This window comes from Diaporthe citri (assembly GCF_014595645.1).
Source record: "Diaporthe citri strain NFHF-8-4 chromosome Unknown scaffold_7, whole genome shotgun sequence".
Lineage (NCBI taxonomy): Eukaryota > Fungi > Ascomycota > Sordariomycetes > Diaporthales > Diaporthaceae > Diaporthe > Diaporthe citri.
Genome location: NW_025064852.1, coordinates 1,911,941 through 1,924,389, shown reverse-complemented (window position 1 = coordinate 1,924,389; position 12,449 = coordinate 1,911,941). Strand labels below are relative to the sequence as shown.

The following is a 12,449-nucleotide window of genomic DNA, read 5'->3' as shown; positions in this document are numbered from 1 at the left end:
AAGCTAAGGTTAAAATATAAATCCCTTTTATTTAAAGTTAAAGATAATATAATAAAATTAATTAAAAACAAGGCCTTAAAGCTAATTAAGCTTATTATATAATGCTTTATTATAAAAAATAACCTTATAAAAATTTATTAAAAGGCTAAATATTAAAAAAAATAAAATTAATACTTAATTATATAAAGAAAGTAATTAAAGAAAATTAAAGCATATATAATTAAGGTTAATAATACTTTATTAAGAGTAAATTAAATTATAATTTATTTCCTTAAAGTTATATAACTTACCTTATAAAGTTATATAAAAGCTTTTTTTAATAAATATTTAAAAATAAAGTATTATTTTTAATTATAAAATATATAAAGGTTAGAATAATTTTTAAAATAAAGAAACTTAACTTATCTTTATATTACTTATAATATTTAATTATATTTATTTCTTGCTTAAAAAAAAGCTTAAAATAAATTATTAAAAACAAATAATATAAGCTGCCCTTAAAAAAAGAATTTTTAATTTATAATAAGTTAATGCCTTATTAAAATGCTTAATTATAAACTTAATAATTATTTTTATATAAAATATATAATAAGCATTAATTATATAAAAAGTTATCTTAATTTTTATAATAAATATTTAAAAGGCTTTTAATATAATTTTAAGAAAATAATTACTTTAATAAATAAAAGCTTAAGGTTAATTGCTTTATTTATTATAAATAATAAATAGCTTTTTTAATAAAAAATAAATATAAATTTATTTAAAAAGTATTATTATTAAGTTTTTAAATATTATTTATAAAATATTATAAAACTTATTTTAATTTCTTTTAATCTTTTTTTTATTTTATAAAGTTATTTTAAAAAAAATATAATATTATGCTTTAAATATATTAATAATTATTATAAGTTAGCTTTAAGGCATTTACAAGGAGGTATTAAAAGGGGTTATAAATTATAATACCTTAAAAGTAATTAAGGCTTAAAGGGAGCCCTTAACTATTATATATATATATATATATATATATGGAAGAAGGGTTTTTCTAATGCCTAAAGGGCATTTATATTGGGCCCGTTTTAAAGGCTTTTTAGCTTTAAGGCTTGGGCTAAAGCCTAAGCTTATAATAATAACCTTACTTTAAAATATATAAGGAAAATATTTAATAAAAATGCATTTAATTTAGTTAATAATATTTATAATATTATAAATTAAAGGAATAAAAATAAAGTATTTTTTATATAAAAAAATATAAATTACTTTATATTATTAAATAAAATAATAATTATAATATATTTATTAAAATTAATAATTAACTAATAATTTATTAAATACATATTTAAAGCTAAGAATTAAAAGTAAATAATAAAAAATATAATAAGGTAATATAAATAGTAAATTATTTTTATAATTTAATAAATATTAAATATAAACTTTTAATAATATTTATATATATAATAATAAAAATATATATTTTTTTATTACTTTTTTATAAAGTTAAAATATAATATAATAAATAAATAAAGCTTTTTTATAATTAAATATAAATAAAAAAGCTTAAGATTAATATAAAGATTAAGTAATATATTAAATAAATATAAAAAATTATTTTTATTATAATATAAGTTATTTTATTAATTTAATAAATAATATTAAATAAAGCTTTTTATTAAAATATAAAGCTGCTTATAATAAAATTAATTTTTAAAAATTTATATTTTTTCTTTATATATTAATTATAAAAGTTAAATAAGATATATTTATTTATTTATAAAATAATTATATTAAAAGTTACATTAAAAAAAAGTTAAAATTTATTTTATTACTTATATATTAAGATATAATTAATAAGAAAAAAGTTTTTATATATAATATATAAATTAATTTTTATAAAGTTAAGATATATATTAAATAATTATATTAATTTAATAAAAAGATAATTAAAAATAAAGATTATTAAGTAATTTATAAATTAATTTACCTTTTAAAATTAAAATTAAATAATTAATTTTTTTAATAATTTTAAGAAATAAAATAAGTTAAATTATAATTATATAATTTATTTATATTAATTAAAAAATAAGATTTTTATTATTATAAAATTATATATAATAAATAAATATTTTATAATATTTAATATAAAGATTATTAAAGCTTTATAAAAGCTTAAATATATTAAAGTAATATATTTAATTTTTTTATTATATTTTACTTAAAAGATATATTAATTATTTAATATTTTAAAAAATAAATAAAGTTATAAAAATATAAATAATATATAATATATATATATAATATAAATATAAATAAATATAAATATAAATATAAATATAAATATAAATATAAATATATATATATATATATATATATATATATATATATAATATAAATAATATAAATATAAAAAATTAAAATAATATTTAATTAATAATATAATAAAAAACATTATAAAATAAATTTAAATTTAATAATAATAATATATATTTTTTTTATATTTTTTTTAAATTCTTTCTTAAAAATATTAAAGAAAAAAAAGTATTATATATAAATTTTTATTTTTAAAATTTAAGGAAGAATTCTTTAAATCTTTAAAAAATACTTTTTATATAACTTTTAATATTATTTATAAAAAATTAATAAAAAATATAAAGAAAATATAATTTTAATTTTTAAATTAAGCTTTATTTAATTAAAATTTCTTTTATATTTAAAGACTTATATTAATTAAAGTATATTATATATTATTTTTTATATAAATAATAATATTATAATATAAATATAAATATTATATTATAATATAAATATAAATATTATATTATTATATTAATATAAATATAAATATATTATATATTAATATTATTATAACTTTAAAAATAAGCATTAATATTATTATAATAATAAGCTTTTTTTTAATTTTATAAAAAGATAAAAAAGAAAATAATTATAATTAAATAAAGCTTAAGTTATATAAATATTTTAAAAAAAAAAATTATTAATAAATTAATTAAAGTTAAATAAGTAATAAACTTATATTTTAATATAAGCCTTATTATATTAAAAATTAAAAGTATAATATAATATAAGTTAAAAAACTTTTAATTTAAGTATTAAGAAAATATAAAGAGTAAGTTATTAAATAAATATTATGCTTTTAACTTAACTTATAAAATAAAGTATTTATTAAAGCTTTTATTTAATAAAATATAATTATATTATTATTTAATAATAAAAATAAGTTATAATAACTTTATATAATATTATAAATATTTTAAATATAAAGATATATAATTAAATTATAATTATAAGAAATTAAAAGTTTTAAAATATTTTATTTTTTATTAAAAAGTTTTAATATAATTTTTTATTTAATTATAACTTAATAATTAATTATAATAACTTTTATACATAATATAAAAAAAATTAAATTTATTTTAATAAATTTATAAAAAAGTTAAATACCGTTAAGAATTTCTTAAAAAAATATATAATTTTATTTTTAAATTTATATATAATAAAATAATAATATATATATTAATAATTTATAAGAATAATTATAAGTTACCTTATAAAATATATATAAACATAAATAATTAAAAGTTTTTTTATTATATAAAAATAATTTATATTTTTCTTATATTTGTTTTATTTTTTATTTATTTTAATAAATATATAATATAAATTAAAACTAAATTAAAAATTAATATTTTTTATATTTAATAATAAGGGTATTATAAAAATAACTTATAAATTATTTTAATATTTTGTTATAGTAAAATTTACTTTAAAAAGCTGTTTATAATTTTCTTTAAAGGAAATATTAAAAGAAGGGTTATATATTATTAAATAAGAGTGATTAAAACAGGGATGGGGTATATACTTTAAAACTAGCTTAACACGCTAATATGCCCTACGGGAGGCAAGCTCGTTTATCCGCTATGCGGAGACAGCACGGCGTTAAAAACTACTTACTTACTTAAGTGCGGCTCTTGTAACCAAACTTAAAAGCAAACCTTGAGTTAAGTAGTCGCTTGCGAACAGACGCACCCCTGCACGGTTTCGAATCAGGTCTGTACAGCCATGGGAGAGAGACCTCATGCCGTTCATACTACAGACCTCCATAACATTTTCAGAAGGTGCAGAGGCCGCAGGATGTCATTTCACCATCCTGTCTTGAGTTGGAGTCTCTCGCTCGATATTGAGATGAACAGGCAATGGGACACATCCTACAAGCTGTCATTGCCGCAGAACATGGGTGACACACCGACAGAGACGCCGCTCGACTCGTCTGGGCCTAACGCATGGACTGTGTGTGGTTCGGACTACAGTAGTGTGACAGTCTGTGTAGACATTGGATCAACCGTCAAGTTCGGACGAGTGCGAGTGAGGACGCCAGACATAGGATGATGACCTCAAGCGCGCGCCGGATTCCAAAGCCTTGTTCGAGCTTCTGTCCTCCCTTCCTGCTTGAGACCAGATTTCGTGGATCGAACAGCTTTGATGAGGCATCATGTCGGTCAGGAGCCGGGCAATGCTACACGAGCCTCGCTGGTTGCTGAGCAGGCTAGCTGCCATGACGCCTCTGACCCGATATCGAGACTTTACACGATCCATTGGTTACACAGCCTATCGATTCGCTCGCCAGGGCAGGAACTCTCGCAATGCAGGCTGTCCGTAGGCAATAAGACCTGTTCGAAGATAAGAATATGCAGCCTTCCTCTGAATCCTATCACGCCTTTGAATTATTCTTGGCTGCAGCATTCGCAACCATGACCAACGGCCTCGGGGCATCCATCTTGGGCACATGCAACTCAACAAACTGCAGGCTCCTGGCCTCGTTGAAATCCCTATCCCTCAGGAGCCCGTCCAGCTCCGCCTTAGTCCTCACTACGTGCGTCGAGACCTGCTCCCCGGATGCCCCGAGGGCGGCGGGGGTGTCCTTGAACCTCCAAGGCGCGATGTCGTTGTACTCGGCCTCAGCGCCGTGGATGAAGCGCTCGATGGTGTAGCCCTCGTTGCAAATGCAGAACAGCGTGACCCGCAGTCCGTGCCTGACGATCGTACTGACCTCCTGCGCCGTGAGCTGGTAGCTGCCGTCGCCAACGAACAGCACCGTCCGCCGGTCGACGCCCGCGTCCTTTGCCGCAAGCGCGGCGCCCTGACAGGCACCTACGGACCAGCCAATCGACCCCCATAGCGTTCTGTAGAATCCGGAGTCAGCTTCACAGGAATCACAGGACAAGTCCTACACAGAATGGGAGGTGAACAAGTCATGTTCCTCCGAAATCTACCTCACTTAGCTGCACCCTGACAAGTGATGTGGATACAAGCAGTGAGGTGGCCGATGCGCATCCACCAAGGCGTTGAGGATAATCTTCAAAAGCAACTCACTGATTTAATGCGATGACACCCTTGGGAAACTTCGTTTCCCAAATGCCAAAACTGGCAGTACCCGTCTCCGTAATGACAATGTCATCTTCCCTGAGGTACTCGCCGACACGCGGCCACAGCCAGTACTGCGTAATCGCAGACGATTCATCATCATTGGCGGCGACTTGGTTCTCCACCTTGGGTGAGGGAACCGCGGAGAGTTTGGTGGTGTCGACCGTGTTGATGATTCTTTGTAGGACGCCTTTCATGGTCACACCTGGGTACTCAGAGTACCGTACTGTGCAGTGGGTGCTGTGAAGGTCGATAGTATTCAATTGGGACAGCCGGTACGAAAAACCCGCGGTATTGAGATCGCTCTGTGATAGGTGTCAGCGGGTCGTGGCCCAGAACAGGAAGGGTCACCCAATGGTACAGCCTACCTTGAGGGAACCGATGCTCAGGACTAGATCCGCAGCTTCTACAGCCTTGGCCACATTCGGGTGGGATGCATTACCAGCGTAGATGCCTCCGTAAGTTGGGTGTTGTTCGTTAATGGCTCCCTTGCCCATGGGAGCCACAAACACAGGGAGATGTGTCTTGTCGAGCAATTGGTGGACCTCGCTCACAACTCGGTGACGAATAGCGCAAGCATCGACAAGAATAATGGCATTCCGCGCCGCATACAGGTACTTGAGGATCACATCCACAGCATATGCCTCCTTCTCAGGGTCATTCACTGGGTCGGACAAGTCGATAGGAGTTCTGAGACGGGCTCCCTCGATCCTCTCCTTAATCATGTCCGAAGGCACCATGATGTACACGGGCTTGCTGCGGATCCAGCACTCGCGAATGGCCGTGTCAATCTCGTGTGCGATCAGGTTTGGCTGGTTGAGCTTGGCGACGTAGCACGAGATCAAGCTTGACATGTTCTTGAAGACATTATAGTCTCCATTGCCCAGTGTGTGGTGGAGTAGCAGCCCGTTCTGCTCTGATGTAGTCGACGGACAGCCAACGATATGGACGAGAGGCACTTGTTCCGCGAAAGCCCCAGCTATCCCGTTCAGGGCGCTGAGTTCACCCACACCAAAGGTGGTCATGAGAGCAGAGATGCCCTTGACGCGAGCGTACCCATCCGCAGCATAGGCTGTGAGTTGAATTAACTATAGCCGCCACACATATGTCCTGGAAGACAACACTTGCCTGCGTTGAGCTCGTTCACATTGCCAACCCACTTCAGTCCACACTCTGAAACGTAGTCGAGAGAGGCCAGATTATAATCACCAGGGAGGCCATGGACGGACCTGATGCCCACTTGGTGCAGTCTTGTGAAAAGGTACTTGGCCACATCCATAGGCTCTTCGAGGCTGTCCAGCCCGTAGTCGGTGGAACCCATTCTTATACTTCGGGAAGAGAGCAGAAAGTAGAGAGGAACGAGCTTGAAAAAGGCCTGCAATGATGAGGACACGGCCTCACTTGAGACCTCCTGATGTTGCTTGCCATGGAAAACATATATAATTCAGCCAGCGCGGCTAGCAGCGGCGACGATATACGGTAGACTCCAGAATAGCGTAGGCCAAATCTCGCGATAGCGAGTGCTGGGCCATAACGTCAGACCACGATCACGACTCAGCGGGCCGATTCCACATGGCGGAAAGAATTCCTCGTGCTTCCCGGCCGACGAGGGACTTCTCTGTTGATGCGTACGGCACAGTAAGCCGCAACAAGCACGCGGAGACGGTGGCATGATTTCAGCACACCTGATGCGCTCTGATGATGGATTGCCTCTGCACGAAGCTCTTCATTGATGGAAGGATTGCACTCGGCCATGCCAGACGGATTCTTGACGTTGCCCAACTGGTCGAAAATACGGACCCAGTTTTCTGCTGAGCCGAAGGGGCATACTGGGTGGTCGATGCTCATACTATGCCCGTCTTGTCAGCCCTCAAAAGTTACGAGGATCTCGACTTTTTTCAAGCCCTGCCAACGTTTTGTGGCTTGCCCAGATGCGATTTCTCGACCCGGACTGTCGGTATCCAGACCCGTGTGATGGGCTGTGTACCAGATTGTCTATATTTGGAGTGCTAGTCCGATAATGCAGGAGGTGAGTCCCCAGAGCTGTTCTGGTCTATCCATAGGAACTGAGTGGTGATGGGTTTACCGGCTCCCTACCTCAGGGATGCCGAGTCTATGTGGTTCTGTAGTCGTACACTATGTGCCGATGGCGAGGCGGACCGTTGGATGCCCACGGTCAGTCGCATCTCCCGTCCTTCCAACCCGTGCGCCATCGCTCCTCCCACTTGGAGCAGTCGAAGACGGGCTTGCCCAGCTTCTTGTTGACGTCGTTGTGGGCGTCGCACAGCCATTTACCAAACTCGCCGCGGCTGCCGGCCTTGACGGGGTCTTTCTCTATGTAGCCCTGGAAGTCGTCGGCGCAGACCCAACACGGGTACAGGCGGGAGAAGAGCCGGACGAAGCTGACCAGGTCGTTCTGCTGGGACGAGCTGGGGGCGGTAGGGTACGTGGCGGCTATCGAGTGGAGGAGTGTCCATGTGCTCCGTCCAAGGGTCTCGACGTCGGCTGGGCAGTCGGTCGGCGGGGCGGTGGTGACTGTGCTCGTCTTGGATGGTGTGGTTGATGCGGTTGAGGCCGGTGCCTTCATGGACTTGGCCAGGGCGGAGAAGGCGGTCTTGCTTGAGCATGCACGGCAACTATCGAGCGGTGTCAGCTGTTGCAGAGACCAGATCAGAGACCAGATCCGGGACCAGATCCAACAACATACGGCTTGCCACCGGGCCCGAGGACGACGCCTGGCGGCAGCGGCTTCGCGGGCTCTGTCGCAACGGCAGTGGCATGCCCATTTGACTGCGACTCGTTGCGCTGTGGTTCCTCGGCCATGTGTGGTACTCTGCTCTTCGTGCGGCGCGCCCTGTTGTTCCGTTCAAGTTGTTGGACTGAAGTGAACAAGCTTCCTGCCGTCGGCGTCGTCACCTGCTTGGGCTGGGCGAACCCTCGAGATGCATTGTAATAATTCGGGCCTCGGGATTTGTAAGCCTCGCTCCCTTCTTCGAGCCCACGTCCAAAAGGCTGCGGGCTTTTGCATGGATTCGAAACTGCGACGTACGAATTTTCTGCCCTAGATTCGATCGGTCTAGGAATCCAATTCAGTTGTTGAAGTGTGTAGTCACAAATGCTTTGGTTTCGGCTCACTAACATCAGACAATGAGAGCCAAGAGCTGTGGTGCCCCACTACTTACACACCAACTCATTCACTCAACTACTGCTATGGTTTTGGAGACAACCCGAGCAGATAGCCGCCAATCCGGACAATTTTATATTTTACCGCCCTGCCCCCCCCCCCCCCAAAAAAAAGCCAAACTCACGGCTCTCCCATGTTTATTGCTTGGTTATCCTGCCCTATGCCTTGGACAATTCTCTGCTGAGTTTCAATGTCGACAACAGCAGCAGGTGGTGCAGGAGACGGAGGGGTGCCGATACTGCTGCTCAAGACCAAATCGACACCCGGAGACAGCTATGAGGATCTCTTCTCGCAGCCGCAGGGGGGGGTCTCCTTTGTGCCTTCCTTTGTGCCAGTACTGGAACACCGGTTCGAGGAGGCCGGCGTGACACGAGTCCGGTCTATCCTGCAGTCCCAGGTGGTCGGCAAACACTTCGGGGCAGCATACGGTGGACTCGTCTTCACGTCTCAGAGAGCTGTGGAGGCATTCACAAAGATTGTTCAGGACGGCCCAGGTGAGGAAACTATCCTTCAGATCCTCGGCTCTTCCTCGTACCCATGGCTCACGTTGAGTTCTAGGTGAGAAGCAGAGCGATCCCTCCAAAACAACCCTGTCGTGGCCCCATCTCCAGGAGGTCCCCGTGTACAGCGTCGGGCCGGCCACCACAAGGGCGCTCAAGGCTGTCCCCCAGGACCCTCCCCTACGGGTATTTGGTGAGCACACAGGCAACGGCGACAGCCTCGCCCACTTCATCCTGGACCACTATGCGCAGTGGTACCAAGACCGGACCGAGGAGAAGCCCGCGTTGCTGTTCATGGTTGGCGAGCAAAGGAGAGACATCATCCCCAAGACCGTCATGGACGACAAACTGCCAAGTGACAGGCGAATCGAGGTTGACGAGGTCGTGGTCTACGGCACTGGGGTTATGGAGTCGTTCGCAGACGACTTCCAGAGGCGCCTGCAGGAGACCAAGGAGAGCAGGATGGTCTGGATCGTCGTCTTCTCGCCGACGGGCTGCGACGCCATGCTGCGCGGCCTGGGCATGATAGACGAGGCGACAGGGAAGGCAAAGCCCAACGATCCGAACAGGACGAGGTTCGTCGCCACAATTGGGCCTACAACGAGGAATTACCTGCAGAGGACGTTCGGCCTCGACCCAGACGTGTGCGCTGAGAAGCCGAGCCCAGAAGGCGTCCTCGAGGGGATCCAACAGTTCATGTCGCGGATATCATGATCGACACAGGTCATGGTCTCGAGCGAGACTGGCGATGCCAAAGACTTGGGATATCTCGGCCGAGTCGAGCCGGACGGGGATATACCAACCTGTCGTGCTGAAGCATAGTGGCTGCCCGGTCGACAGACAAGCGAGCGAGTGGTCCGGTGGGCTGCTCCATTAGCTATCCAGGTAAAGGCGTGCACCAGAGTCGCCCCATGATGGGCTATGCCTTTAGTAACAGCATGCCCCGAAATGGCGTGGGCGCAACATGTGCCTAGGTCAGCCTCAGTGACCAAGTTGCAATAAGGCAGGTGTCATACGGTATACTGTAGCACGCAGTAATAAAAATGGTTCTCTGACTGCGTTGCCAGGCACACGTGTGTCAACAGTGCAGCGCCGAGGCGCTGAAGCCTCGGCTTGGCAGCACGTCATGGGCTATCCAGGGCTGGGGTTCAGCCCAGGATTAGCCCCTGTGCACTCCATCCTTCCCGGGGAAAGTAGTGCCATAGTTCGATGGATCCCTACCTACCTATTATTCTCCCTGGTTGCCTGTTTATCTACCATCGCCAATCTCCCTACACAAAAACAACCCAGAACGGAGCGAAACAAAACACCCCCAACCCAGCCTGCCGTTCGTTTCTCCTTGTCCTCGGTCTTGTTAGAGCCTGAGCAAGCGAACGCTTTGTGCAACCCACCCACAGCAAGCGAGAGAGCGCCATCGGTTGAACGGCGCAGTTGACATGGTGGCCGTGAGTGAGACACGTTGACCGTTCTCACTCATCCCAAGTCCCAAGAGAGAGTCCCGCGCTCTACCTTCCACTCCGAGTCAAAAGGGCGCCTGCTGGCTTGCCTCCTTGCACCACGTCTACCTTTGGATTTCTGACGATAAAACACCACATTCAACGCCAATATGTCCTATCACGACCGACCAGTCCGACATGGACAGCCCGGCGACTACTCGCCCTCGTCGTCTGGAGCCGCCACTCCCACCGCTTCGGCCGCCTCCTCGACCTTCCTCACGCACTCATTCTCCGGAATCGCCAGTGGGTTCGGCGGCCTCGTCCGCCGCTTTTCAGACATGACCGCGGTGCAGGGGGGCCACCACGGCCACCCCGACGACATGTCCAAGTCCTCAGCCTCGCTGGGCAGCCCGCTCTCTTATCCACACCACTGGAATAACGGCATAAATGGCGTCTACACACCCCCCATAAACAGATCTGCCTCCCCACTGAGGCCACCGCCCCTCGAGCCGCTGGAGCTAAAGGGCTTCAGGGACGACACCACCGAGGCCGCGAGGCTGCTAACGCCTGCGGTCGCAGAGGAGATACGCATAATGATCCCGGAGCGGCAGCGCATCGAGGAGGAGTGGAATCTTGTCTACAGCCTGGACCAGGACGGGGCGAGCCTGGGGACACTATATGAGAAATGCAGCCCGTATCAGGGCACGCGAAACAGCTTTGTCCTCGTCGTCAGGGACAGCTACGGTGGCGTGAGTGTTGCACACGGTACCACCTACACAGATACGGACTACGTGACTGACCGATGATGTTGATACGTGCAGCTTTTTGGCGCCTACCTCTCCGAATCACCACATCCATCACCACACTACTTCGGCAACGGGGAAACATTCCTCTGGCGAGCATCCGTCCTGGCAGCCCTTCCCCCTCCGCCGTCAGAGGACACGACAAACCTCACCCGCGTCACAACCATATCTAGCCCCACACAGTCCCGCTTCCCAAGACCACAGCCACCACCGCCACCAAACCCAGAGCCAGAGGAAGACCTGCTCATCGACTTCTCCGACAACCTGCCATCCAAGCCAGCATCGTCAACCGATCCCGTGCCCTCGCTACTCGGCGTGACCCCAGCCCCGCCTCCGCCACAGGTACCCTCCCCGGCCAGGACCCCCAGCCCCAACATCCCAATGAGTCCGTCGATCCGTTTCAAGGCGTTCCCATACAGCGGCGAGAACGACTTCTACATGTACTGCGAGCCCCACTGCCTGTCCGTAGGGGGTGGCGACGGGCACTACGGCCTGTGGCTGAACGACTCGCTGGCGAGGGGCATCAGCTCGCGCTGCCTGACGTTCGGGAATGAGCCGCTGAGTGACGAGGGCGAGAAGTTTGGGGTGTTGGGCGTCGAGATGTGGGTTATTGGCCGCGGAGGACGGCGTTGAGGCGATTTGTTGGCTTGATTGATGATATCCTGTCGCCCATCCTACCACTCATCCAGGTCACTGTCGTTGGATACGTATGTCATCCGCCTTAAAGTTATCGTTCGAGGCTAAGTCGAGACGCTTAACAGCAAACCCAGGGAAGGAGGGACCACCTCGAGATTCAGGGTCCCGGGATCAGAATGCTTTCGATCTCCGTCTCTTCGGCAGGCGACAGCTCTGCAGAGAGAAGCCCAACATCGGAGGCAGGAGGATGAGGTTGAGCACCGCAAAGGACGAGAAAATCAGCTCCAAGAGCATTTTTGATCGATGGCCGCCGGTAGGCGAAGGGATGGGGGGAGAAGGGGCCAATTGGGTTGGAAAATGTGGGGATAATAATTCAAATGGGTCGCTGGCACATCAGGAGCAAGCCAGGAAGCGGCGCCGGAGCAACAAGCAGTATGTCTTGCGTTTCGATTTT

General features: G+C 41.7%; 4 protein-coding genes across 4 annotated transcripts; 2 read left to right on the top strand and 2 right to left on the bottom strand.

Moving 5' to 3' along the window:
* Positions 1 to 4,723: 4,723 nt before the first annotated feature.
* INS49_013769 (uncharacterized protein) lies at positions 4,724 to 6,757 on the bottom strand (the record flags this gene model as incomplete). Its single annotated transcript, XM_043174462.1, has 4 exons — positions 4,724 to 5,195; positions 5,386 to 5,741; positions 5,805 to 6,508; positions 6,559 to 6,757. The coding sequence occupies 4 exons, from the start codon at positions 6,755 to 6,757 to the stop codon at positions 4,724 to 4,726; spliced, it is 1,731 nt and encodes a 576-aa protein (XP_043021407.1).
* An 855-nt stretch (positions 6,758 to 7,612) lies between these two features.
* Positions 7,613 to 8,259, bottom strand: INS49_013768 (uncharacterized protein; the record flags this gene model as incomplete). The annotated part of the gene is made up of 2 exons (XM_043174461.1): positions 7,613 to 8,072; positions 8,144 to 8,259. 2 exons carry the CDS (start codon positions 8,257 to 8,259, stop codon positions 7,613 to 7,615), a joined length of 576 nt encoding a protein of 191 aa, XP_043021406.1.
* A 551-nt stretch (positions 8,260 to 8,810) lies between these two features.
* Positions 8,811 to 9,834, top strand: INS49_013767 (uncharacterized protein; the record flags this gene model as incomplete). Its single annotated transcript, XM_043174460.1, has 2 exons — positions 8,811 to 9,114; positions 9,179 to 9,834. 2 exons carry the CDS (start codon positions 8,811 to 8,813, stop codon positions 9,832 to 9,834), a joined length of 960 nt encoding a protein of 319 aa, XP_043021405.1.
* Positions 9,835 to 10,726: 892 nt separating this feature from the next.
* On the top strand, positions 10,727 to 11,992 carry INS49_013766 (uncharacterized protein; the record flags this gene model as incomplete). The annotated part of the gene is made up of 2 exons (XM_043174459.1): positions 10,727 to 11,305; positions 11,378 to 11,992. The coding sequence occupies 2 exons, from the start codon at positions 10,727 to 10,729 to the stop codon at positions 11,990 to 11,992; spliced, it is 1,194 nt and encodes a 397-aa protein (XP_043021404.1).
* Between the last annotated feature and the right edge of the window lie 457 nt (positions 11,993 to 12,449).